Source organism: Mustela erminea, chromosome 7 (genome assembly GCF_009829155.1).
Source record: "Mustela erminea isolate mMusErm1 chromosome 7, mMusErm1.Pri, whole genome shotgun sequence".
In the NCBI taxonomy this organism is placed as follows: domain Eukaryota; kingdom Metazoa; phylum Chordata; class Mammalia; order Carnivora; family Mustelidae; genus Mustela; species Mustela erminea.
In genome coordinates this window covers 90,824,510-90,850,582 of record NC_045620.1, presented here as the reverse complement: position 1 = coordinate 90,850,582, position 26,073 = coordinate 90,824,510, and the positions used below count along the sequence as shown (strand labels likewise).

Below are 26,073 nucleotides of genomic sequence, written 5' to 3'. Positions count from 1 at the left end.
CTATGTAAATCTGGACAGGGAGCCTGGGTCCCCACCTCCTTGTCCTACCGGAGGAGTTGATCTCAGTTGAAAAGCTCTCAGAGCCCCTACCAGCCAACTGACTGTGACTCCCAGGGAAGGGAGGAGGCCCTGAGGCCAAGTCAGTGCGGGGTATGAGGCTCCCCTGGAGAAGGGAGAGACAATGGGGGCACTGGACTAGGCTGAGGGGAGAGTCGATCTGGGCCTTGACCTGCTGCTCTTAATCCTGTGAAACTGCCCTCTCTAATAGCCCATATCAGACTGAATTCAACAGCTGGGCAGGTCCTGGGGTCTGGGCCAGTGGGAAGGGCTAGAGGACATCGTTAGGATCCTCCCTCCTTCTTGCACTAACAAGAGCAAAAACAGCAACAATAAGCCACAGTTACTGTGCACTCACTGTGTCCAGGCCTCTTATCTGCATAGAATTTACAAGTGATTGGAGCTTTATTGGTACCTTAGCAGAACACCCCAGGCCAAGGTTTCTCCAGAGTGTGGTCTGGGGATCACCTGTTTTAGACTCATGGAAGGCTGAAGTGCAGATTCCCAGTCATAGCACCAATAAAATGGAGATCTCATCGGGGTAGGGGGCTCTTGGGGGTTTGCATCGTGAAGCAGGTGCCTAGACACCAAAGTTTGAGAACGGTGGCTCTCAATTTTGCTGTCTGCTCAGGGCCAGCTGCTCTTGGGATTCTTGTCCCAGGAGGTGAAGGCGGGGTGGGGTTTGCCTGCCCCCCCCCCCCCCACTGAGGCCCTGCCCCTCAGAGGGTCTCTCACCTGCCTGTGGCCACAGCCAGCCCTGTTGCAGCAGGAGAGGGCCAGAGCCTGATTACATCCTGTCCATCCCAGGAGCCGGTCCCAGGCATGCGGAGGCTGTTATTGAGGTCAGATGTAGTGCCCGCCCAACATCCCCTAGCAAAGAGTCCTGTCACCCGTTCTGCTGGCACAGCTACTCCAGGGCCTGGAGGGAGTCTTTCCATATACTCCTCCCTCCCGGGAATCCTGTTGTGGGGGGTGGGGGCCTGCTGTGACACGCTGGCCATGACCTTGGTGAAGGGTTCTGAGGGCAAGAGCTGGGGGCTGCGCAGAGTGATAGCACTCGTAGGGAGTCAAGAGCCCAGGCAGCGGCCCGGCCTGCCTCCTGGAAACCGTGGCCATGACCTTGGGAGCCTGGCCTGCCTCCTGCAGATGTGGCCATGACCTTGGGCAGCAGCCCAGCCTGCCTCCTGCAGACACGGCCGTGACCTTGGGCAGCCCGGCCTGCCTGCTGCAGATGTGGCTATGACCCTGGGCCAGTCACTGCCCTTCTCTGTGGCTCTTGGATCAAACCAGACCAGGTGGTCAGTGGGGTGTGTTCCGTTCCCGTACTTGGCTGTGTGTGTACGTGTGTGCGTGCTCGTGCATGTGTCCCCGTGTGTGTATATATGTGTGTGTAGGCATGTGGGTGCCATATGTCTCCTACCCTGGACCTGGCCTCTACTCTGGCTTGTTCAGTATTTTCTTATGCCCTGCCCTTGAGGACCATCTTTCTCTGTTGTAAATCTCCCCAGGGGTGGGGGCTGATAGACTCCTCTTGTGTCTCCCCCATATGTGGCCTTTTTGCACAGGGCTGGACACAGGGTGCAATGGGTGCCCCCCAAGTACTCACTTATGATGTGTGATTGAGAGTTCAATCAACAGTGTCCTTCAGGACAGGGCCTGGGGAAAAGGGTGCCAACTGGGGAAGGCCCCAAAGACAGAATTCCACAACTATTTAGCTACATACGGACTGGTACTGGCCCCGGACCATGCTGCCCGGGCCCTGGGACTCTGAGTGGGACACTGCAAGGTGGCTGGCAGCCAGCTCAGCCTGTCTTCTGGTCTCATGGCGCTCCCTCCTCTCTTCCCCACAGGACGGCTCTCCTGCAGGCACGGCCCCGGCTCCTCCTCCCCGTGCAAAGCCTTGTGTGCCTGGCGGCCTTTGGCCTGGCCCTGCCGCTGGCCATCAGCCTCTTCCCGCAGATGTCAGAGGTCAGTGCAGGGAGGGTGGGGGGAGGGCAAGGCAGGGAGGGGTGCAGTGTTTATTAACAGGCACTTATTCAAGTCCAGCTCCTTAGCCCGGAGCTAGGCACCGGGGTTAGAACCAGATATGAGGCAAGTCCAGGCTCTGACCTCTCCTGAGCCCAGAGCCAAGTGGTGAACATGACAACTAAACAGGGACTAGCAAACGAAGGACAAGGACGAGGAGGGGATGAGTCCAGCTGGATGTGGGAGGACAGAGTAGACCCAACCTGGAAGGAAATGGCGTTTCATGGGGCCTGGAGGATGAGCTGGAGTTGGCCAGAGGGGACACGTTGGGCTGCATCACCTAGAGTAAAGGTTCTCAGCAGAGGCAGCACACAGCATAGAGCTGAGGAAATCCCGCCTCACAAGCAGAGAGTGAGCAGAGTGAGGCGGGCCACGGCAGTTGGAACTGGACACTGGGAGGCCGAAGCCGAGAGGGCAGGTGTCCTCCGAAAGGCTAGGCAGTGGAGGACTGCAGATTCCTGACTATGAGCCTGGCTGGAGCTCTGGAGGAGAAGGAGCCATCAGGAGGCGCTGGCGGGTGTCCAGCGAGAGATGGTGGCGGCTTGGACCAGGCTGCTGGCAGTGGGCATCGAGAAGTGGGTCCTTGAAGGGAGAGGAAGGATTGTGAGGCTCTCAGATGGGGGAGCGGGAAGGGGCCATCGGGGCGTGCATCCAGCTCGCTGCTTTTGAGCGAGGGGGCAGACGTAGGCACTACTGAACGAGATGGAGACACGAGGAGGGGCGGTTTGAGGGAGGATGGCATGTCCAGTTGGACTCATCAGAGCTGATGTAGGTGAGGAAGGGGCGCTGGAGGCGGGGGTCCGAGGAGCCCGTGGAATGTGCGAATGGGGCTGTCCTATGGGCAGTCAGCTCTGGGTCTAGAATCCAGGAGAGAGGCCCGGGCTGGAGGGAGGAGATTAAGGCCACCGGCGCGAAAACAGTCCCAGCAGCCAGGGAGCGTGTGGAGAGAAGAGGTCCTGGTCGGGGCGGGGTGGCGTCCAAGGACCGGAGGCCAGGGTGGTGAGGCCAGAGCTAAGAGGGGCCAGTAGGAGGTGGGCTGTGCGCAGGGCAGACACTCATGCTAGGCTGAACTCCACCAAGCTGAGGAGTGTCCGTTGGAGTCTGGGGAAAGGAAAGAAACCCTCCCTCCAGGGGTGGACCCAACTGAGGGGTGAGGAAATGGGGTGCAGGACTGACCCCTCTGGCCAGAGGCTTGGCGCCCCAAGAGAAAACAGAGAAACAGACCTGCAGCAGCAACAAGAGGTGGGATCAAGAGAGGCTTTTATTTGCTTATTTTTGCCTTTTTTTTTTTTTTTTTTAAAGATTTTATTTATTTATTTGACAGAGAGAAATCACAAGTAGATGGAGAGGCAGGCAGAGAGAGAGAGAGGGAAGCAGGCTCTCTGCTGAGCAGGGAGCCCGATGTGGGACTCGATCCCAGGACTCTGAGATCATGACCTGAGCCGAAGGCAGCGGCTTAACCCACTGAGCCACCCAGGCGCCCCTATTTTTGCCTTTTTTAAACAGAGCTTGTGTACATGTTGGAGACAGTGTTTGGGGGTAGGGAGGTTAAGGAAGCTGTTCTGATGGCTTCCGTGTGCTCAGGACCAAGCAGAAAAGGACGAGGGTGGAGGGGGGGGGTGCGGTTTGGGGACATGGAGACATTCAGAGGGGAGAATGGGAGAGAGAGCTGACCAAGGAAGTCAGAGGACCCTGGTAGGCTGTGCAAGGGGTCTGCGGAGGGGATGGCTGAGGGAGGACCCAGGGCTGTGGGCTGGCCAGGGCCTGTCTCTCTAGAGATGCTGGGGGCTACAAGAGTCATAGGGCTCACCCAGCAGGTTTCATCCGGCTGGATGGGGCATTCGGGGAGTTGGCCATCGGGCGGAGCGGCGGGCCCCAGAATCTTAGCTGGGTGAGGGTGATAATGGGCGAGTAAGCTGAGCGGGGAAAGCCAGGTTTGATGGGGGGCAGGTTCCTGGAGGGAAGTCGGAAACATGAAAATGAGGATTGTGGGGACTGAAGACCCAGGGTCCTGAGGAGGAAGTGGTGAGCCAGCCTCCAGGCCCCGAGGTCCTGGGAAGGTGAGGTTGGGAGTCACTTCCCTCTACTGAGCCCCTGAGATTTAGCAGGAAATAGACACCAGGCCAAGGCACCCTTGGGTGGGGAGCCTGGGGTGTGATATGTGCCAGGAGAGCCTTTAGGCCCACAGACCCAGCCTTCCCGGGAAGCCAGGGGTACCTCTCCCCCGTGACAGCTAAAGAGCTATTACCTGATGTCAGGGGACTCTGAAGGGAGCCAAGGGCTCTAGATTGCCTGGAAGTTGGAAAGATGGGAGAGGAGGCACTTCCTGGTGGTCTTGGCGTCCCCGTCTTGGAAGGACTGTGCCCAGCACTCCCCCAGGCAGTGGCTTCTCTCGTTACAGCCAGGCAGAGTGTGCAGCCCTAGGTGAGAGTCAGAGGGGCCTGGAGGCTCCACCGTGCTCAGAAGCTTCAGGTGGGCCTCAGAGCTCTACCTGTCTGCATGGGGAGGGACTCCAGGCAGAGAAGCGTCATGGTACCAAATCGGGGACTCACACAGTGGACGGATTGCTCAGGGTCATCCAGCTTCCCATCCTCCTGAGTCTGCTGGGGAAACGGAGGCCCAGAGCAGCCTAGGCACCAGCCCAAAGTCACAGAAGCCAGGGGCCGATATGAGAGGAAACCCCAGAGACCCAATCCCAAGCTAGAGCTCTGGGGGAAATGCGACATCTGTTTGTTCTACAGGATTTTCTCTTCTCCCTCAACTGCTTTGTCTGTCCTGGACTCCTGGAGAGAGGAGGGAGCTAGGGGGGCACCCTCGGGGGGCCTGGGGGTGGGGGAGAGTCTCGGAGTGCTGTGGGCCTTCAGCAGGTGTTCCTCTGAGGTTAACAGTGGAGAGATGGCCCCAGTCCACCCACCCGAGCCGCTGGTTGTGGCTGTAGGAAGGGGTCTCTGGGAGCAGGCCTGGCCTCACAGAGGCTCCCTGTCAAGGTCAGGACTCCTCTCTTCGCTCATGCCTGCCTCAACTAGGCACAGAAATTAGTTCTTCTGAGTGTCTCACCAGAGTCCCTCTCATTGAAACCCAAGCCTTTTCTCTAGGCTGGGAAGAACGTCATCATTGCCTGAGAAGTGCATTCTCTGAGAAAGGAGGGCAGGGTCGTGGGCTCCAGTGCCCCTTCCTCACCTACATCAGCTCTACCAGGATGCAGGCCCGTCTGGGCCTTATTGGGTATTTTGAGGCCTGTGACCTATGGCACCGAGGCCATCAGCCCATTGGCTGAGAGGACCTCGTTCCCCCCATTCACCCTCCCAATTAATTCTCTCTAACAAGGTAGCGCTCCTGCCTTATGGGGATCGTGTCTCACATCCCAGAAGCCGGTGGGATTTGCCACAATACGTCTGGACTTGCTTGGGCTGACCCACCCTTGCCAAGAGCCACCAAGGTTGTCAACAGGAGTAATAGCTGGAACGCTAATTAATTAATTAGGGGACTTAGAGGTAGAGTTCAGGAACTTGTTTCTAGAATGGCTGGCCCGCAGTGATTGGTGTGGAGTTTCCAACCTGCTAACCCCAGAGGTTGAAGAAAGAACTTCAATCCTCCCTTCAATCCCTGGGAGAGAGTTTTGCCTGCTCTTTCCAAACTCATGTTTCTGCCTATTAAAACGGTGCTAATTTTGAAATGAAAATTGCAAAGAATAATACTAGTGACCACTTGCCAACCGTCTCCTAGGCCAGTCATCATGCTGGTGACTGCTTGCCTTGTTGTATTAAGCCCTCCCTGTGCCCTTCACGTCCGAGGCATTAGTGACTCTTAAGGGATGTTACCTAAACCGTTAGATGTCCGCGTCTCAGACTCGGGGGAGAGGTTTTGGCTGGAGATGTGGAACCTTTGGTGCATGGGGGGAGCTGAAGCCAAGGAAGGGATGAGGTCATTGTGGGAGGCAGGAAAGGCATCAGGAAAAGGCAGGAGCAGACAGGGGCCTAGGGGAGGACGCTGAGGGAGTGCCTTCGTGGACCCTGAGGACAAGGGCGTTTCAAGGACGAGGGGCTCTCCTCAGAGTGAGAGGGACCAGCTGAAGAGCTCAGCAGCTGGGGGTGGGTGTAGGAGACAATGCGGTCCAGGAGGCGTATGGTAGTCAAGTTTCTCTGTGTTCAGAGAAGTGAGCTCATGGATGGGAAAGCACTGGAGAACAGCAAAGAAAATTCCACTCCCTGGGTGTTCCAGGAGATGGGGATGGGAGCCTGGAGAGGGACGGTATGGGGAGGAATGCGCAGGAAGGAATGCACATAGCCCAGGACAGACAGGCATGGCCCTGGGTCTGGTCAGCAGAGCAGCCTGCTTGGCTATGGAAGGGAAACAAGGGTCCAGAACACAACTGTCCTATGAAGTAGGCACCAGTATTATTCCCTATTTACAAATGAGGAAACAAATGAAGCATGCTTTGCCCAAGGTCCTAGGTTGGTTATGACAGTGTCAGCTCTATACTCCTAGAAGGATTTTAGAACCCCTCCCCAGCCCTCCTCCACCTCACTATAAAGTGAGAAGGCCCGAATCAGAGCCTGAGATGACTCCCTGCTAATGTATCCATAGGAACATTCCAGCACCTCAGCCAGCCCTCCTACCCTTCAGGGAGACCATGTTCACAGGGACCTTCTGGAGGAGGTATTTGTGCCTTTAATCTATAACCCAGAGCTGGGGGTGGAATTCGGGGGGGTTGTGTAATGGGCCAGTAGGTGTTGCAGGGAACCTCCTTAGGAAGTTGGATGTGAGAACAGGGGTGTAAGGGCTGGCCTTCCTTCCAGGCCCCAGGCCTGGTACCATGCAGGGAGTGTCGGGTGGATCCTAGCAGACCCTGGGACCTGTAGATTAAGGCTGTGGGGGCATTGGCCAAGGCCGGCTTGGTTCAGGCTGCACCCAGGCATGGACTCATCCACACCTAGATTCTGTTCCCCACCCCAGAGATGCTGGGCTGCCTCCCCCTTCTTCTTGTACCTGGGAGGGCCGTGCCATAGCCCCTGGTCTCCCAGAGCCTCCATTCTGAGGGGATGGACAGAAATGCAATGAACAAAGAATGTCACGTGCTGATGTAATAACATGAAAATAAAGTAGAGGGCTGTGTGGGAGTTTGCCCATGGGTGATTCGTGGATTGTGGAGGCCTCCGTGGCATGTGGGGCCCGATTCATGGTGGCCTTTCTGGAGGAGAGGCCTGTGGAGATTGGGGCCCTGGGTTCCAGCAACTGTGGCCATCTCTGTCTTGCCCCAGATACACGCGTACACACACACACACACACACACACACACACACAGAGCGCCCAGGTCCCTAGAGGGAGATGTCCAGGGTCCTGTTTTCATGCTCCCAGTCTTGGCTGCCACGGGAGGCTGGACCAGGGGATGGCGAATGTCCCTCCGACTCTGACAGCAGTGTTCCCCACCTGGGAGCGCTTCCAATCCCATTTAACGAACCTCATGTCTCCTTGGAGCAAGAAGCAGTACCTTGGCCAAGTCCTCTCCCCGTGGCCCTGCCTGTCTCTGTCTCTCTGTCTTTGTGCCTCTTTCTTCCTTCCTCGATTCTTCTCAGACGTGCCCCCCCTTCCCCAACCTCATTCCCCTCTCTTTTCCCCACTACTCCCCTGGGAGCTCAGGGGCTGGGGGACGGGGCTGCACATACAAGCCGGAGCCATTGTTTGACAATCTGTTTTTGTCTTCATCTTGTTGGCAGGCGGCAGGAGAGGAGCAAAAGGTTAATGAGGCACTGTGCAGCGGGCTTACTGCGCGGACGGGCGGGCGGCGGGCGGGCGAGCCAGCCGCGGTAACAGGGAACTAATTAGGAGCAGTTTAACAGGAGGAAAAAGTGAAATCTCCTCTTCACCAACTGTCAATAATTAGCTGATTTGGTGAGGCTGAAATGTGTCCACAGGAAAAGGTGGGGCTTTTCTGGGGTTGAGTGAGGTGTGGGGGAAAGAGAGGGGGCCACAGGGGGCTTTGCCCGGTCTGTAGGTGGAATTGGGGCTGGGGTCACCCCACATCACCCAGGCCCACCCTCCTTCCCTCTGGCTGGCATTCCCTCAGCCTCCACTATCCATATAACCTTTCTGAACCTCAGAGACCTCAATTTCCGCAGCCATAGGGTGGCAGAGCTACGTTTCTTCCTGGCTCTGCACATTAGGTTTCTAGAAGTGAAGCCACAAGGCCAGGGCCGAGGTCTAGAGTTGGAAGGGCTGAAAGCAGGCTGTGTGATCTTAAGTCAGAGGCTGACCTTCGGATGTCTTGTCTGCAGCATGGGTATGCCTCTGGGAGCCACCTCCTGGGGCCTGGTGTGACTGGAGAATGCCGCCAAACTGGAGTATGCCTCTGGTGGGCAGAGCCTCGCCTTCCGGGGGACATGCCTGGTGGCCCCTGGACCCTCCCTCAGCTCTTCTGGCCTCCCAGCAGCAAGTGGGACTGGAATGGGGGCACAGGAAAGAAGGCATCTGCGTTCTTGCTGGCGGCAGGTGGAGGACAGAGCTCTGGGCTGCTTCTGAGGGCTAGGGGCTCTCTGAGTGTGTGTCCCTCCTATCCGCGCCAGCTTTTCAGGCACCAAGTGAGAGGCAAGGAGTCAGGTTCACTAGTAGCTAGGGTTTGTATCCTGTCAGGCCTGTTTGCTCTGTTGGCCCGCCCGGCTGCCCTGCGGGTGGTTTTTCGGCCTTTGCTCTTTGGCCTTCCCTGACAACTCAGCAGGGGACCCCCTCACTCACCCTCCCTCTTGCCCTCCAGCTTCTGCCAAACACCTTGTCTGGAAGAAAAGACATCATCAGAGGTCCCCGGGGTTCCTGCTCAGAGCCTCCCATGTCAACCCTGCCAGCTCCACCCCCTCCCCCAGCCTAGCCTCTCCTCACCTCAGCCTTACCGGGTCCAGGGCATGAGAAGGCAGGATCTGAAGAAGGCAAAGGCCCTCATCACGTCCTCATACTACTCACAAGCCGCAGCTCACCCTGGCCCCAGAGGGTGGCTCTTAAAGGCCACCTCCCTGCTGTAGGTAAGGTATCTGAGGGTCAAGTTCAGCCTCCTCTTCTCATTCCCCACCCTCTACCCATCCTTGGTCCCCCTTCCAGATTTAAAAGTTAAGAAACAAAGAGACATGTCCTCCCTATGTGGGAAAAGAATATGGGTGACCCCAGTGGGCACCAGAACCTCTTCCATCTCTCTCCCCATCACCAGCTCTGAGGAAAATGGTAGCTTTGGTGAACCAGCTTGGCTGGAAGCTGTGACTCACCAGAAGCAAATATCTCCCCCAGCTTGCCTTGCTTTCTCTGAGAAGGCATTTGAACTCCCCACCAAGAATGGGGAAGAGCTGGGAATGAGCTCAGTTCTACATTCGGGTGGTTCTAGAAATGACTCCTCCTCCAGGAAGTCCTCTCTGATGAGCCCCACTAGGCTCTGTCTCACCTCGCATAGGTAGACTCTGGTGACATGTGTTTCCTGTGTCCCATCTAGCTCCTCGGGTCAATAGTCCTTTCTCCCTCCCTCATCAAGGTGGCCCTAAGGCTGAGAATGAGCGCTCTATGAAAACTTGACACAGAGCATGTTGGTTGTATTTTTTGGTTCCTGCTTTTCCTGCTCTTACTGATGTGAGGCCAGAGGCAAAGTCTAGAGGGCATTGTGTCCTTCCCAAGTCCACAGATTTTCACCTTCTCCCAGAGCAGGGGCCTTTTCCCCTCTAATCTCAAATCCATCTCCCACTTTGCTTGGAGATGTTTGTTTGGGGTTTTTCTCATTTACTGGTTTAATCAGTCTTTACTGAACTCCAAAGTGGGCTATTTTTGCCGTCAGAAATCTGCCGCCTCCCCGCCCGCTGCTTTCTTGGAGTTTGCCCACAGGACCCCCCAGGAGGGACGGATGGGAATGGCAGAGCCACTCAGAGCCCAGGAACGCCAACGCCACCTGTCATGTCGCCTGTTCCCAACACCCCCGGCCCAAACCTGTGCGTGCACGCAGGCCCACACACGAACGTGCACACACATGCCCTAGTGACAGGCCTCAGCAGGGCCACCTCTCAGCCTAGCCCTCCTGGTTCTTTCTAGGACCTTCTAGAAAGCCTCGCTGAATTCAGGACAGGGAGGGAGGAGGCTTGGTTTTATAAAGCTGCTGCTGAGAGGATTAAAAGCATCAGTATGTGTGAAGCAGCATAGGACATGCCTGGCCCACAAGCAAGGGCTCAGCCTTGTGAACCGTGAGGGGGTACTCCCGTGAGCAAGCCTGGGCCTGGGCTCTAGGAGAACCATGGGGTTTGGGCTTCCTTACGCAGCAACACACAGGTTTTCCAAGATTCCACAGGGCTCTCTCACCTGTTTCTTGATATTATCCTCATCTCAGTCCCCGGAAGCAGAAAATCTTCCCACCGCACATACAGGTAAACTGAGGCCTCAAAGCCCAAAAGATGGAAGACAGAGAATGATTCCCAGATTGGTCCACCAGGGGGCACCCAGGAGCAGCACAAAGCTCCAAAATGGGGAGAGGGTCTGAGCTGTTCCTGGGTGCACATTGCACAGGGGAGATGGAAGAGTATAAGACGGGATTCCTGCATTTGGGGAGCTTCGGTTCAGTTGGATTAGACTTTTATCAAGGACCTACTCGCTTGAACTGGGGTGAGGTCGGGGACTGCTGTATTCGCAGATGGTGAGTGAACAAATTGCCGGGGACTGGGGATGTGAAGGAGATGGAAATCAGTGCCAGGGGCACCAGGGGCAGCAGCAGTGGATTTGGTCTGAGAAAGTCAGGGAGACTTCCTGGAGGAGGCAATCTTAGAGAATTAGGGCTCTTGCTTGGACCTAGAGACTTGGGCCTCAAAGGCTAAACATACAATGTTCTGGAAATGGAGAGCAGCCAGTAGGTGAGGAACCTGGAGAAGGCCCCAGAAGGCCTTTAGTGTCCAACCAAGGAATCTGACATTCGTTGGGAAGGCAGTGGGGGCCCAGAGCCAGCATCAGAGGCCTGACCCAGGGGGTCTGGGCTCAGGCCTCAGCTGTTCCCCCAGCCCTGTCCTAACACCTCTGCCCTCCAGGACACTTGAGTCAGCTTCACCAAAGATGGGGTCTGGACTTTTGTGTGTGAGCAGGACCTAAGGCCAGCTCAGCCCCAGAGAGAGAGAGTGTGGGCTGTGCTGTCCAGTAGGTTCCAGGCCTGAAGGGGCCTTGGGTACACAGAGTCCGTCAGGTGCCGGCCTGGGCATTGGACCCCATGTCAATGTCACCACCACCTGCGGATGCTCAGAAGCCCAGAACCCTGGCCAGGAGCAGGAGGCAGCTTTGAGCCGTGTCACAGGGTCACACTGAACAGCCCACCCCCCAGCCCTGTGCCTTTGAAAAGGAGGCAGAATAGCCACCAGAAGAAAGGCAAGGAGGAGGAAGTTCTTTGTAGTAGGTAAAAGCCCCTGAGAATGGGGCACAGGCCAGGGATCCAGTTTCCTGTTTATGTCTCGGCACCTTAGCTCCAGGTTCAAATATGTAAACTATCCGCTGGCCGGGGGCTGCAGGTGTGTGTGCTCCCAGGCTGGGAGGCAGAGGTGGCCCCACACACATTCCTGACTCTGGCCCCCCACCCTAGTGAGCCCAGCCCAGCCAGCCCAGCCAGGAGACAGGCAGCTAGCTCAGGGTTAACCCTTCCTGCACCACCAAGGAAGACCCTATGAGGCTGCTCTCGGGGACTCTGGGGCCAGTGGAGCATTGGGGTGCTCAGGGGAGGCTGGGTTTCCTGGACACAGTGCTTCGTGTTTTCTGCCACTGACTTTAGATGTAACCAGAAGTTGGGGGCTCTCTGCTGTGAGTGTCTGGCTGAGTGTGGAGGATGGGGTGAGGGCTCAGATGTGATGGGCAGGAAACTTTAGCTGGGTGACACTACTTTTCTCATGGCGTGGTGGACATGTCCCTGGCAGGCCCACATCTTCCTGGCACTGCCAGTCCTGGGGCTGGGGGGACAATCACACAGAGCCGAGAACTTCTGCTTCCTCCCTGGGCTCTACAGCCCCCACTCTCCAGGGCTCTGGCTCCCCTCCCCTGCTGAACGAAGGTCAGTTCCCTGAGGAGGTGTCTGTCAGATGAATGGAGGGACCTATGTGTTCCTGCCTGCCCGCTGCTACCTGCCTGGGGCTGGGTCACCCCTTCCCCCTGTGGCCACTGCTTGCCCAACCCCTTCTCTCCTCATCACTTTCTCCCTCAGAGCTGGTCTGCGCTCAGTACCAAGCCCCTGCCGTTGGCTTATAACCCTGGGGCTTCAAGCCTTTACTGGGCTGCTACTAGTGTCCCCCAACCCCACTGCACCCACTCCCCTTTCCGGGCCTTGGCACCTCCCTGATTCCCCAAGCCACCCATGAGCCTCTGTGACCACCACATTATTGATTCTGTTGCCTATATGGTACATAAAGCCAGCCTCTGCTGCTTGTCCATTAGCCCCCCAGCAGGAGGGACTCCCCAAGACCACAGCACAGCCGTTGGTCTCTGTCCCTGGTTGAGGCAGCAGCAGGGAGCTCTGGTGCCCTCAACCAGGAGCTGAACCATATCCGTTTGTCAGCAGAGCCCTGGCTGTGATTTCTGTGGGGGAGACCCAGCACCCCCACACCTCAGAGAGGACCTTCAAGCGGCCCAGGGTCCTCCCCCAGTCATCCTGACACCCATGAGTGCTGCCATTGCCCAAGCCCCAGCCAAGGCTAGAGGAGTCTAAAGGAACAGCCACTTGAGTTGGCCCAGGATGGGGGCAAGAGTCTGGGCCAGGGGCCAGCATTGGGCTGGAGGCAGGAAATCTGGACTCTAGAGGTCACCACATCCCATCACAAAGGCCGAAGTCTTTCAGCCTTCACTGGGACTACTCAGGAAACTGTTTGCCTGGTACCCATGCTGCCTGGTGCCGAGTGGCACCCTCTGTCACTGTTTCTGCTCCCTGGGCTGGTCCCTCCAGGCCACCATCATGGGCTTGTTCCCTTCACCCGCCCCTCAAATGTGCTTGTTCTCCAGGCCTGGCGCCCTCCCCTTCCATCTGCTCTCCTGGGCAAGCTCCCCCACTCCGGGGGCTCCGGCTGTGCTTACACATCCCTGCTCGCTCTCCCGCTCAGACCCCTGTCCAGAGCTCCAGAACCCATACCCCGTCTGCCTCCTAGGCCTCTGCACCCCGGGGTCTCAACATGGCCCAGCCTGAGCCCGTCCCCCTCCCCCCTGACCCGTCCCCCTCCCGTATTCCCTGCCTCAGAACGGCGTCACCAGCCACCCCAGCTCCTGAGCTAGAATTAGGAGTCATCCAACGCACAGTCATCCTCGACACCTCCCTCTCACCCCCACATGGGATTGGTCATCAACTCCTATGGATTTCTCTTCAGAGACGATCCCAGTGCCACCCGCCTCACAGCCCCTCTGGCAGCATCACGGGGCAGGACCCGGCGCCTCTCATTCCCACAGCTGCCCCCTGGCTTACCCTCCCGTCCATCCTCCACATCTACGGCCACCAGCATTTCTAACACAGAGTCTGGACTGCAGCCTGCCCTTGCTCAGAATCCTCCCTTGGCTCCCCATGGCCCCCCACTGACACACTCATGAGGCCTACAAGGGCCTGTCCTGACGCCACCTCCATTTCCTGCCACATTCCCTATAGGCGCAATGTCACCCGTACCAAACAGGCCGTGCTGGCCGGCCGATGCTCCTCCCTTCATCCACCAAGCACTTCCTACCGTCTCGTATCAAAATCCTCCATTTTCTTCCTGGCCTACCTCCTCTGAGAAGCCTTTCTTCCTCGTTCCTTCATCAATACATGGTAACCCCCACCCCCTCCCCAGTTTCCATGGCACCTCGTCTCTCTGGGATCCATGTGCTTTCCTAAGTGACTCCTCCCCTAGACTTTGAGCTCCTCAAGGGCGTGGAGGAGATGCCTCGTCCATCTCTGTGTGCCCAGCCCTGGAGGATGGGGTTGGCCGCCAGAGACATCTGATGTGAGGGCTGATTACATTGAAACGAGAAAAAAAGCCTTGGATGGCACTCTGTCCCCAAGCCTCTGCTCCTGAGTACCTCAGCCACCTTCCCCTCCCCAGGGCTTTTCCTCAGCCCGAACCTCCCGCCTGCATCCCTCCTACCAGCTGCCCGGGGCACGGTGGGGAGCCTGGGGGTGGGGGTCCCCGGTCTGTGACAGTAGCGCCCCGCTGAGGGGAGGAGGCCTCAGTCTGCTCCCGGGCCAGCGCTCTCCAGGGAATGGGTCGAGTGGGTCAAGTGGGCCGTGGCCCCGGCCGGTGGTCCTCCACCGCGGTGGTGAGCAGCCTCTCTGATTTTAATGCGGGCCTCAGTGCTTCGGTGAAAGCCGGCATGGGAAGTTGCTAATAATGGCACTAAAATAAAATATGCTACATCTGTTATGGGTAGCAGAACAAAATTAGCTGCTCACACCTCTGACATCCAAGATGTCTTAACTTAAAATACTCCTTGGCTTACTTTACATCATTTACTGATTATATTTAAAAGAAATACAATTTTGCAATTACTGTTCTTTCCAGTGTGATATCTGTGCATCATTTTCCTTTTATGTTTATATATTTCTCCTTCATTAGTGCAGTCTGAAGGGTGATTAGGATTCTTCAAACATTTTACAGAGGTTAAACGTTGATTAAGATTTAATTATTACTGTAAATAGCTTGGAATGACATATGGTGCAAAAGCCTGACATATGTGCATTTGAATAAATGAAGTGCTATTTCCCAGGATGCCTCAGTAGCTGTTTAACAGCTTTCCCGAAGGGTTATGTTACACCTCATGGTAAGATTGCTGGGATGTTATATTTTGTTGGTTTTTGCAGCTGAAAGCTAAGAACAGTTTTCCAGTTTTTTAAAAACATTGAATATTTTAAATACCTAAATTGTTTTGCACAAATTTTTGCTAATTTGTCTAACTAGGTTAAACATTTTCAAAAGCATTTAGATTTTTAAGCGTGGGCGCTGTGCATTGTGTCAGTGGCAGCATGGGGACGAGGGGAACTGGTGGGGTGGAGGGGACTCGGAGGCCGGCAGGGGTAAGGAGGGAAGAGGTGGCTTGAGGAGAGGGGCTTGGGAAGAGGCCTGGGCCTCCAGCCTCGCTCTTGTCTCTTTGGCCCTCTCCAACGGCCAGAGTCTGGGTATCAGGGTACCGTGGACGACAGGGGAAGGGTCCCCCTTCTCCAGGAACTCCACCATGCCCAGCAGCTCCGGTCCGCCCTGAGCTCCCTCTTGCCTGGCCTCTGAAGGGCCGGGCCCCGGGCATGACTGTGTTCTTTGAAGGCAGGGCTGGTCTATGGAACCTTCTGCCTACACTTCAGGGTTGTCGGCCTCGACATAGAGCAGATACCTGGGAGCAGGTTCAGCTGAACTAAGCCACGAAGGCTTAGTTGACTCTGCACTTCCTTGACTCTGCCCAGGCAAGAGATCAGGCCCCGGGGGCCCTCCTCACTGAGGTAGCACCTCTCTTTCCGGCTCCCTACTGGCTTAGTCCCTGGAGCTGCAGACCAACCCCTGGGCTGCCGTAGAGCCTCCAGGGGAACCTTCTCCTCCCAGGGCCTTGTGCCTCCCTTCTTCCCATTCATTTATTCAACACTTACTGAATACCTCCTGTGTATTGGCATGAGGCCTTGAGGATGCTGGGATGAACACGATCACACCTCATGTTTGCTGCCTCATGGAGCTTGCGATCTAGAGTGGAGGGGGCGGGGGAGACGAGTGGACAGTCAACCTCAGCAGCAAGTGATACAACTGGGATATGAGAAACGCCGGGAGCTGCCAGGGGCTGGGGAAGTGGCCATACCCAGGCTGGGGGAGGGAAGATATCTAAAGCTGCCTGTTGGGGGGGAGCATGGGGAGGGGGAGGAAGAGAAGTGGGGACAGAGGAACCAGCTCAGGCGAAGAGTCAGGCTGGGGAAAGCCCAGTGGACCCGAGTCCCTGAAATAAGTAGGTGTGTGTGGTGTTTCCGGTCCAAGGGGCAGGGTAGAGTTGGGCAGGGACTGGACAGCACAGGAGTCTAGACTGGGTGCCTGAGGGCAGCCATTTTGTAAAGAGCAGACGGGTGGCCCAATGCAGTTGAGAAGGCTCACGCTGTCCCAGGTGGGTGGACTGGGGTGGCAGGGACTCAAGCGGAAGGGCGCACAGAGGAGGCGAGGCAGTCCCAGGGCACCATTAGGTGGTGGTAGGGGGAACCGGGGTGGGGCAGGGGGAGATGGCGACCTCAGTTGTGATTTAGATCTTAGGGTTGAGTTCAAGAGCCTGTGAGATATACGTGAGGTCTGGTAGGCAGTCCCCATGGGCCCAGGATTCAGGGCAGAAATAATGGCGGGAGACCCCTCCAATCTGGGAGTCACCATGAGGGTTAACTCACCCCCCCCTCCAGGGGTTGTGCAGGGAAGAGGGCCCACCAGGCTGAGCACCAGAGACCCTGACAAGGGTCCAGTGGATGTCACAAAGCATGGGGGCGGCAGTGAACTTGGAGAGAAGGATTTTTGTGGAGTATGGTGGGAAGAGAAGCCAGATTTGCTGTGCGTTGAGAAGTCAGTGGGAGATGAGGAGGTGGAAAAGGCCAGTGGAGACAGTGTCTTAAAGAAATGTGGTTGCTGGGGAGGAGAGAGACCAGGCAGTAGATGGAGCGTGACATGGGGTTAATGGGATGTTTTATCAGGTGGGAGGTTTTGTCAGTGTTGAAATGCTGGTGGTCAGGAGTCAGTGGGCTGCGAAGGTGGGAGACGGGGAGGACAGTCTGGGAGTGGGCTTCCAGAGTGGGGGTGGTGAAGGTGGACCCCAGGAGGTTCTGCCTTCTGAGGGGAGGGGTGGCAAGAGGGCAGGCATAGGACAGTGTGGATGGGTAGTTCATGGGTTTGGTGGTGGGATGCTAAGGGGTTCCTTCCGTTGTCTTTTGCTTTTTCTCTGAAGTAGAAAGAAGGCTGTGGTGCTCAGAATGAGTGGGGAGCTGAGGAGGGTGGGGATGTTTTCAGGCACTTCTCTGTGGAGAATGGGAGAAAGGGCTGACTGGGTGAGGGGATTGGCAGGGAGAGGTTTGCTGGTCACTGTGGGGGTCCAGGCCCAGATTGTGGCGCAGTCTAGGCCCTTGGAGATGAGGAAGACGCAATCGGAGATCAGAGTGTAGGACGCTCACACACACAGACACGTCGCCAGAGGAAGAGACAAGACGTAGACGGGAAGGCATACCGTGAGCCCCTCGGGAGGAGGGCGGGAAAGAGGATGTGTCGGTAGGTGGCAGAGGGGGAGAACTGTGGACACCAGCTTGCTCCTAATGCTACTCCCAGCTTCCAAGCTCACCCCTTCCCTCCTGCCCGCCTCCCTCACCTTTCTTCTCTGTTCTCCCTCTCTCCTCAGATCGAGACATCCCAGTTAGAGCCTGAGATTGCCCGGGCCACGAGTAGTCGGACAGTGGTGTACAACAAGGGGCTGTGAGTGGTGGCCAGCCGGCCTGGGGCCGGAGTGTGATCCAGGCCGGGGTTGGGGGGCGGGTAGGGGGGAGATCGGGGGTGGGGACGGAGACTCTGGGACTGCAGCTGCAGGGAGGGGGGCAAGCTCACCCCACCGGTCCTGAGCCACCTGGGGGAGCACTGGACCCCCGCAGAGGTAGGGAAACTAATCTATTTACATGTTAACACATGGGAGAGGAATTCTGACACATTTCCTATAAAAAAAAATAATCAAGTGCATTTCTGGGCCTTACATGGGTTTGTCAAAACTCTACTCAGCACAATTATGTGTGAAGCTGAAAATTTGTAGAGTGTCCACGGGGTAGATTTAGGATCCTTTTATACTTTGGTTTTCTTTTTTCTTTTTCTTTTTTATCAGAATCACGTCTGAGCCTTGGTGGCCACTGCCTGGATGCAGCAGCTGGCCAGTGGTGGCATAGGAGTGGGCCTGGGGGCTTGTTGGTTTGGCAGTGGGGCTGGTAGATAGATGCAAGATAGTCTGGTGGCCATGCCCTATGGCTCCCTGGGCTCGGCTGGGCTGGGCTGGGCTGGGGACGCAGTCTGCACCTCACAGGATGAACCAGTATGACCGAGGTCCTCAGGAGGTGGCCGAGGGAGTCAGGGGCACTGGAGGCCTCTAAAAGATTTTGTGGGCAGTTGGCTCTGAGTGTGGGTGGTCCTCATCCACGCCACAACCTGCAGAACCAATCCCTCCGCATGAAGCCCAGTGCCAGGGGCTGGGTCACTCTTCATAGAACCCTGCTGATCCATTTGAGGCCCCTGAAATGACCCCAGCTCCAGGCAAGAAGCCCCAAGAAGGAAGGATGTTTGGCTGGAATTGTGGGCCTGCACTTCGACCTCTGTGGAAAGATCCTCCTTGTAGTCACCAGGCTGGAAGTTGGGCTGAGCAGGGGTGGGAGGCTGGAGCAGGAGCCTGGCTGACTGCCGTCTGGGGGTCTGGGGGGTGGGGAGGTCTCTCCAGCCCCCACCCACAGGCTGCCTGCCCCCTCTCCCCGCTTCCTGAATGGGAGGGTCTTCTGCCTGAGGATGGAGGCCAGGTTTCTAGGCACCTGAGAGTCAGCCTCAAGCCAGTGATCACATGCCCGTGGTTGTGACACGAATGGGCTGCTTGGAGAAGTCTGCTCCCCTCTCTGAGCCTCTACTCCCTGGCCAGAACCAGAGGACTGGATCAAGGGGTTCCACCGGCTCTTCCCACTGGACTTCGTCTTTGCCTGTTCCACTCAGATGCTGGTCATCCCAGGCACATCCCCAATGTGGACACTGGACTGGGAAGGGGCAGGCCCCTTTGGGAATGGCCAGCAGTTGGCCTCAGAACCTGGACCTTCACTTTCTGTATGTGAACCCACATCCCGGGCACACTTGACCTCTGCCAAACACTTTTCGGTTCTGAATGGGGAGCTAGCGTGGGCAGCTGCGCCTACGTGTGGCTCCAAACCCATGTGCCGCCTCTCCCCCTGCACTGGCCCCCTTGCTGCTGTCTCCTCCCACTGGTGGGCCAAGAAGAGGAGAGGTCTGCTGGGGCTCTGCAGAAGGAAGCAAGGCCGAGGTGGGGGTGGATGGGGCAAACAAAGGGGAAATGTGGGCCTCATTGGACCCCTCAGGTGACCCCAGCTGGAACGGAGCCCTAAACACGGCAGCCCTGGGTGACTCCACCTGGGGAAAGACGTGGCTGGCAGTGAACACTGGCAGGAAAATCTAGTGTGGGGCTTATGGCCACGGGCCATGGGATGGGCCACTCTTACCATCCTCAGTGCAGGGGTGACACCAGGTACCCCCTCAGAAGCCCTCACTGCCCTCACTCCCAGCCAGCATGCTCTTTCTGCAGGATGCGGCCCTGAAGGACCCCCCCTACCATCTTGAGGAGCAGCATCCCCTCCCTACACACACCCCCTCACCCCCAGCCAATCAGGAAAGGGTAAAAGCAGAACCAGTAGGGAGAACAAAACAGTAGGGAAAGGTTGCACATTGTCAGAGGAGCAAGTATTTTTGAGCTGATCCTGCCATGATATGACTGGGCCAGTGACAGACTGGGCATGTCTGGGTCCCCTTTTGAAAAGTTCTCTTCTAGCTCACTCTGCCTCACCTCTCAGTGTCCTGTTCTTGTGCACTTCACCTTGAGACCAAAAATGCTCACCCCAGCCCCACTCCCACCCTCTCTGGAGGCCTGGAAGAAATGGGAGTCTCTCTGACTCCCCCCAGTGCTGGCTGCCCTGGCACGGCCCCATCCCAGTCCTGACCCTGTGGCCTTGGCATCTCATAACCAACTTACTTTGTCTCCCGGATCATTTTTGGCCATGCTCCCAAATGCAATTTCAGATGAGCTAAGGGGACTTCTCTTTGGGGAGGGGATTGGCAAAGGATCTGTATAGCTCAGTGTGATGGCGGAGGTCCAGTGGGCCATGCTGCTAAGATGAGCCTTGGCTTAACTGTGGAAAACACCACGAGGGAGAACTTTTGCCCAACATCCATCCCCCACTTGGCAGAGGTCAGAGAAAGGGAGGCGTCGTGGGCAAGACTGGCTCATGACTGGGGAGGAGACTGGGCCGGGTCCCACAGCTAGGGGGGTAGCCGGCCCTGCTGTGTCAGAATACAGGGCACCCCTGCCACCCCAGTTCTCTAGGCCGTGTACTGGCCCACCTTCTCCCGGTCACTTCTGACATTCCCTCAGACTTCGGATGCCCTTCTCCCATTTCCAGAGAATAATCCGATGGTGCGGGTACCAGGAGCCCAAGATGTCTGGATGGCAGCTGGGGCCAGGTGGCCGACAGCCCCCTTTTCTACTTTCTGACTGTGAGCCCGCTTGGTTTTGGTCCTGAGCCCCTGCAGGCCTGGGAGCAGGGTGGGGTCCTGAGGGAAGAAAAGCCAGAGGCCAAAGGCAAGGTGGTTCTCCAGCCCCGGGGCCAGGTGTGAGTGAGGCACCGGCACTCGTGCCTTAGTCACACCGAGGAGACTCTGCAGTGTCTTTTTAACCTTCTCAGAAAATTTCTCAGTCTTTGATTTATGTAATACTAATGAACTGTGGGCAATAAATGATGGATTTAAAGCCTCAGGGCTTGGCTTTGTGGCTTGTGGGTGGGAGCGAGGGGGTTACAGAAGCACAGTGAGGACAAGCCAGTACTGCCTGAGGGTTTTGTGGGAAGGCCCCTGAGGGAGGGGCAGACCTAGGCCCTGGTCCAGTCAGGCCCACTGGGAGGCCCTTAGGAAAAGGGAGAGGAAAGGATGGAAGAGCATGTGAGGGCAGCAGGCGGGACAGAACTGGTGGGCTGAGCTCTGCAGAAGGACCCCTTTTTACAGAGCAGATGCTGAGCATTCACTAAGGGTCCCACTGGAGGAACTTGAGCGGACAAGAGATTTGGGTAGCTTCTCCTACTGCTGATCTCCAGGGGACGGGGAGAGGGAGTGCAGTGGGGAGGGTAGTTCCCGGTCGCCTGGCGGCCCAGAGAGGCTTCATAGGGAGGCAGGGTTTGAGCCAAATGGCAAGGTTGCAATATCTGCAGCGGGCATGGCACCGGCCTCGGACACTCTGCCCCTTCCTAGCCGCTCCACAGTCGCTCAGGGCCAGGCCCCAGCTGCCTCCTGACAGTGCTGGCTGCTCTTCCTTTAAGCAGCCCCCAGAATTTCTAGGGGACTGAGACCTGAACTCTTGCTTCCAAGGGACTTCCAAGCACCTTCTACCTCTGCAGGGAGCAGCTGATGGCCTCCCACGCCAGGGGGACCATGTAGTAGAGGTGAGGTGCATGGTCAGGGTCAGGCTGACCCAGGTTTCAGCCCCAGCTTGGCCACAGCTGGACTCTCTGACTTCCAGCCAGTCTCTTCCTTTCTTTCCCCAATTCCATCACATGTTCACCGAACATGTTCTCTAGCAGAGGCATGGTGTCCTTAGCCATAAAATGTCAAGAACAGCATCACTTGCTGGGCTGGTGTAAGGACTCGAGAGACCAGGTGAGGAAGGCACCCAGATTCTTCTCTTATGCCTCCCAAGTGTCAGGAAGGCGGCTGCCTTCCCTCACCTGGGCACTGGGCCTCCCTAGGGGAGTGGGAGGAGAGAAAGGGGTGGGGGTGGGGTCTGTTCTCAAAGCGATACTTCTAGGTCACCAGGCTTCTGGTCTCTGGGGAATTTCTTTGTGGAAGAGCCCCACTGGCCACAGCCCCCATTTGGGAGGGGTAGGGGGAGCAGCGGAAATCCTTGACTCTCAGGACAGACACAAATCCCTCCTGGGAGCTGTTTGTTGTTTTTAGCTGGTTTGGGGGCTCAGCTCCTGCCCAGCCCGGAGATCATTAACACTCCAGGAATGTGGCTTCCCCTGGCCCCATTCCCCACCTACTGGCCCCTAAGGCCTCCCTCCTCCCACTCAGGCCATGGTTAGGAGGGTCAGAATGCTATGGGATGAAGCCAGTGATGAGTGAGGCTTTCTCAAGGCCCAGGGTCATTTTCAGAATGGAGCTCCCTCAGCCCCCCACAGCTGCTGCCGCTCCTGCCATTTCACCCACACCCCTGCCACTGATTAGCCCCTTAAACAGGAAAATTGCAGCCACTCCCAATAGGACTAACTCCCATGTGCCCTTGCTTCCCTGCAATGCCAGGTGTCTCTGAGGGCAGTGGCTGAAAAATGTCCATTCACTTCTCATGCCCCACTCCAACGTAGCTGTTGGCAATGTCGTCTAAGCTCAGAGCCTGGCTCCTTCCTGTCAAGGACAGGGGCCCCATCTCACCCCAGTTCCCTGGGCCTTGTGGGAGGGTAAAGGGAAGGAAGGAGAAAGGGAAGGTAGATAAATGGCTGGCAGACAGAGGCACCAGGTGCCCCCCTTGAGAACGCCATACAGATCCAGTGAGGAGGAGAGGAAAGAAGGCTGCTCGCAGTCTCTGGCCACCCGAGCCGGTTTTCCTCTTCACAGGTAAGCATGGCGGAGGGAGGGACAGTACATCAGGGGCTTCGCTCAGTCCAGGGGTGAACTGCAAGCTCAGTGTTGGGGAATAGGGGGCAAGACAAGACACTGGAGGTAGAAGTGGGCCAGCTGGCAGTCACTGGAGGCTTTAAGTAGAGAAGTGGATTCATCTGACAACAGAGTAGAGTGGGTCATGGACACAGGCAAGACCCCTGGGGAAACCAGCAGAGAGTCAAGGTGGGGGAAGATGGAGCCTAGACCAGGTGGTGGAATGGGGATGGAGAGAATGAAGAGCTCAGCTCAGATCTTGGTGACTGATGGCAGAGAGAAGTCAGAGATGGCCCCAGCTTCCTGGCTCAGACAGCTGAGGACATAGACCATGGTGCCATTTCTCAGAGCTAAGGGACAGAAAAGGAAGAACAAATCTATGCGTTTGTTTTACAGGTTATTAGAAGTTCCTGTGAGAGACCCAGGTCCAGATGTCAGGATACGGTTGGGTGTGCTTGTTGGGAGCTCAGGAGCCAGGTGGGAACTAGATACGTAGTTTGGCTTGTTAGCCATTTATTGAGAGCACCTAGAGCTAAAGGAACAGCAGCAACCACCCAGGGGGAATACGTGGGGTGAGAAGAGGGAGACTTGGGATGGAACCTTGAGGAGCCCCTCACCTCTGAGGCCCAGCCAGAGACAGAAGGCTGCTAAGCAGTTCAGCCACAAGAAGGGTGTTATGGGCTGAATTGTGTCCCCCTAAATTCAAATGTTGACGCCTCAGCCCCCAGTACCTCAGAATGTGACTGGATTCAGAGGTAGGATCTTTAGAGAGATAGTTAAGGTACAACAAGTTCATGAGGGCGGCTCCTAATCCGATGTGACTGGTGACCGTGTAAGAAGTGGAAATTCAGACACAGACACCCATAGAGGGAAACTCCGCGTGAACATGAAGATAGCCATCTTCAAGCCAAGAAAAGAAGCTGCAGGAGAAATCAACCTTGCTGGCACTTTGAGCTCAGACGTCTAGCCTCTGGAACTGTGAGAAAATAAATTCCTGTCATTTAAGCCGCCCGCCCGTGGTGTTTGTCCTGAGAGCCCCCGCCCGTTAATAATGCTGGGGTAAAAGGAAGTGTGAGGAGAACGTGGGATCCCAGAGGATAAGAGACGAGGATGCTTCCAGTGTGTGTGTGGTGGGGGGGAGGGTTGTCCATATACTGAACAAGTGCTGGAGATGACAGAAGAGGCACACACAGCGTGTGCCCCGGAAGAACCTGGAAAGAATAGTCTCAGTGGAGTGTGGTCAGGCAAAAGCCAGATCTCCATGGGCTGAGAAGTTAGTAGGACTCTGACTGGCTGCCAGTGTACCGTAACTTGTAAAACAAAGAATTTCCAAGAAGTGAAAGTGGGCTGTGAGCTGGGCGTTGAGACATGACAATGGCTGCAACACCATGTGGGGCCAAGGGAAGGCATTAGAAGGAAGACTCGGGCCTGTGGACAGTAACGGGTGAGAGAAGAGGAACCTGGGGAGGGGGGAGAGAGAAGTGAGGCCCCCAGAGAGGAGAAAGGCGAGCCGGTAGGAGAGAAGGGTCTCGGGTAACAGGAAGGAGGTGGAGAGGATGGGCTGGGTGGTGGTGGTGGAGGCTGGGGGGTGAGAGGCTAGCTTGCCTGGCCCTTCCAGATCCACATTGCACCACTCTCCACCCCCTCTCTGTCCCGGGAGGCTGACTTGTATGGACTTGCCATCTGGCTCCTCTGATTGGGAGTCCCCAGTGAAGGATTTGAGGAGAGCGACCCTGGGGGATTCACTCCCATGGCCTCTCCTGCCTCCTTCAGCCCCCGCTACTGAAGACCACAGCTCCTGTCTGGGGCCATCTCCCTCCATCTGTCCTCTCAGGTTCTGAGAACTGCTCCTGCCTCTGCCTTTTCTGGTCCCAGGGCTGTGGGCCACTGTCGTTAGCCTTGGGGCACTACAACATCCATTGCTGGGTTCCCAGCATTTGTGAATTGTTCCTTTATCCAACTCTCCTCAGACTGCCCCATTTGAAGAGACCACCTCTCTCTTCCTGGCCCCTGATTGATATGAAGGTGTTCACTTCCAGAGCTTCTCATTTCCCTCTAGAGATGGAAATAAGGTCTCCTGTTGAGGGTAAGCAGGAAAAGAGGTTTGGGGAGAAGGGTGACTGTTTGAGACATCCCCTGTGGAGAAGAGGAGTGGGTTTATTAACAAGGGTGAGGCCTAAACGGAGGCGGGGACCTTGGACTTCAAGGGGTGCCATCCAGCGCTCTTGCCTGATGTCCTCACAGATTCAGCTGCAAGGGCAGACGGGGAAACAGGTTCAAGAAAGTTTGTGATTTTTGCCAAGCAGGTGCAACCAAGGAACCGTGGGACCAGGGCATGTGGGAGAGAGAGCAGAGGGGTTCACAGCCAGGAGCGGCCTGTGAGAAGGTCAAAGTGTCGATGTAGAAGAAAATTGAGAGAGTGAGCGGGAAGAACATGGGGTCTGGTAGGAAAAGGACATCCGAATGTGCGATTTGAGAGAAGGTGTGATTCCGGGGTCTCTCGTAAGCCCTGGGAGCAAGAGTGGTGATGAGGAGAGTAGGGAGTGCGGGCCTGGGGCGCTGGGTGGGTCATTCATGGAGCGAATGCCTCCCCAGGTCTTGGGGAGACAGGAAGGCCATAAGCCGGTGGCCACAGCCTGACAAATGAGGGGGTAGGACTGGGACAGGTGGCACACCCCACCCACGTGCACCGCCGCACGCCCACACACACCCACACAGTCACACTCGCGCACACACGCCCACAGCCCTCCCAGACACTCCCAGACACCCTCACATGCACTCACCCTCACACACACCCCAGACAGCAGATGGGGCGCTCGGGTAATTGGTTAAACCTGTTCCCGATGTCTGGCTCCGCATTGGCAGCGCCTGTCTGACAGGAAAGCTGGCTGGGCCTGCACCACTCAGCCTGCTGGCCTCCCTGCCCCTCCCCCTGCAGGGCTGCCCGGGAGCAGGGGCTCCCGCAGAGGCCTGGGCTCCCACCCCCACCCCCGCCTGGCTCCCTCCTGGGCAGAACCCAGCTCACTGGGCCCGGGTTCTGGGGAGCCCCACGGGAGGCAATCACGGCGCCCCTGAGGAGGAGCTGGTGAAAACCCGAGTGCAGGGACGCCAAGAGCACGAGCCCTGCGGCTACAGAGCTGTGGGGGCTAATCTCGGAAAGTTCCAAGGACGCCGAGAGCGTAAAGATCGTTCCCTGAAGCGGAGGCACGTGGCTCGGGCCCTGAGAATTAAGAACGGCTGCCCCGAGTTCCCTCCACTTAACCCCATGCAGCATGGGGTTGCCTCTTGTCAGTGTCTCAGCCATCTGACCCTGCAGGGCCTGGGAGGCCAGCCCAGCTGAGGGGACATGACAGTGCCAGGCTCCTTCGGGGAAAGCCAAGCCAAGCAGCCCCTGTCCACCTGTCCACCTGCAGGGCCGCGATCTCCAAGAGCAAGGAGCAGTCGAGGGAGGGACGGAAGCGTCATTCCTCGGCTTCTTCTCCCCTTCCCGGCTGCATCTGTGTCTCTTCGAGAGAAACTTTGGTTTGTTCCCTGGAGAGGGCCCAAAAACTCCCAAATTAGCAAACCTGGCAAGCCGGCAGCTCAGAAAATAGTTCATCCTGAT

At 56.8% G+C, this 26,073-nt stretch overlaps 1 protein-coding gene across 2 annotated transcripts in view; it reads left to right on the top strand.

Annotated features, from left to right (window-relative positions):
- SFXN5 (sideroflexin 5) overlaps window positions 1–20,577 on the top strand; it is a 114,232-nt gene extending 93,655 nt beyond the window's left edge. The window contains exons 13-14 of one of the 2 annotated variants that reach the window (XM_032352453.1): window positions 1,908–2,025; window positions 17,422–20,577. In XM_032352453.1, the coding sequence (XP_032208344.1) occupies window positions 1,908–2,025; window positions 17,422–17,499 (196 nt within the window). In that variant the 3' untranslated portion in view covers window positions 17,500–20,577. The remainder of the gene's footprint in view (window positions 1–1,907; window positions 2,026–17,421) is intronic. The other variant, XM_032352455.1, reaches the window with a different exon arrangement.
- Window positions 20,578–26,073: the final 5,496 nt, after the last annotated feature.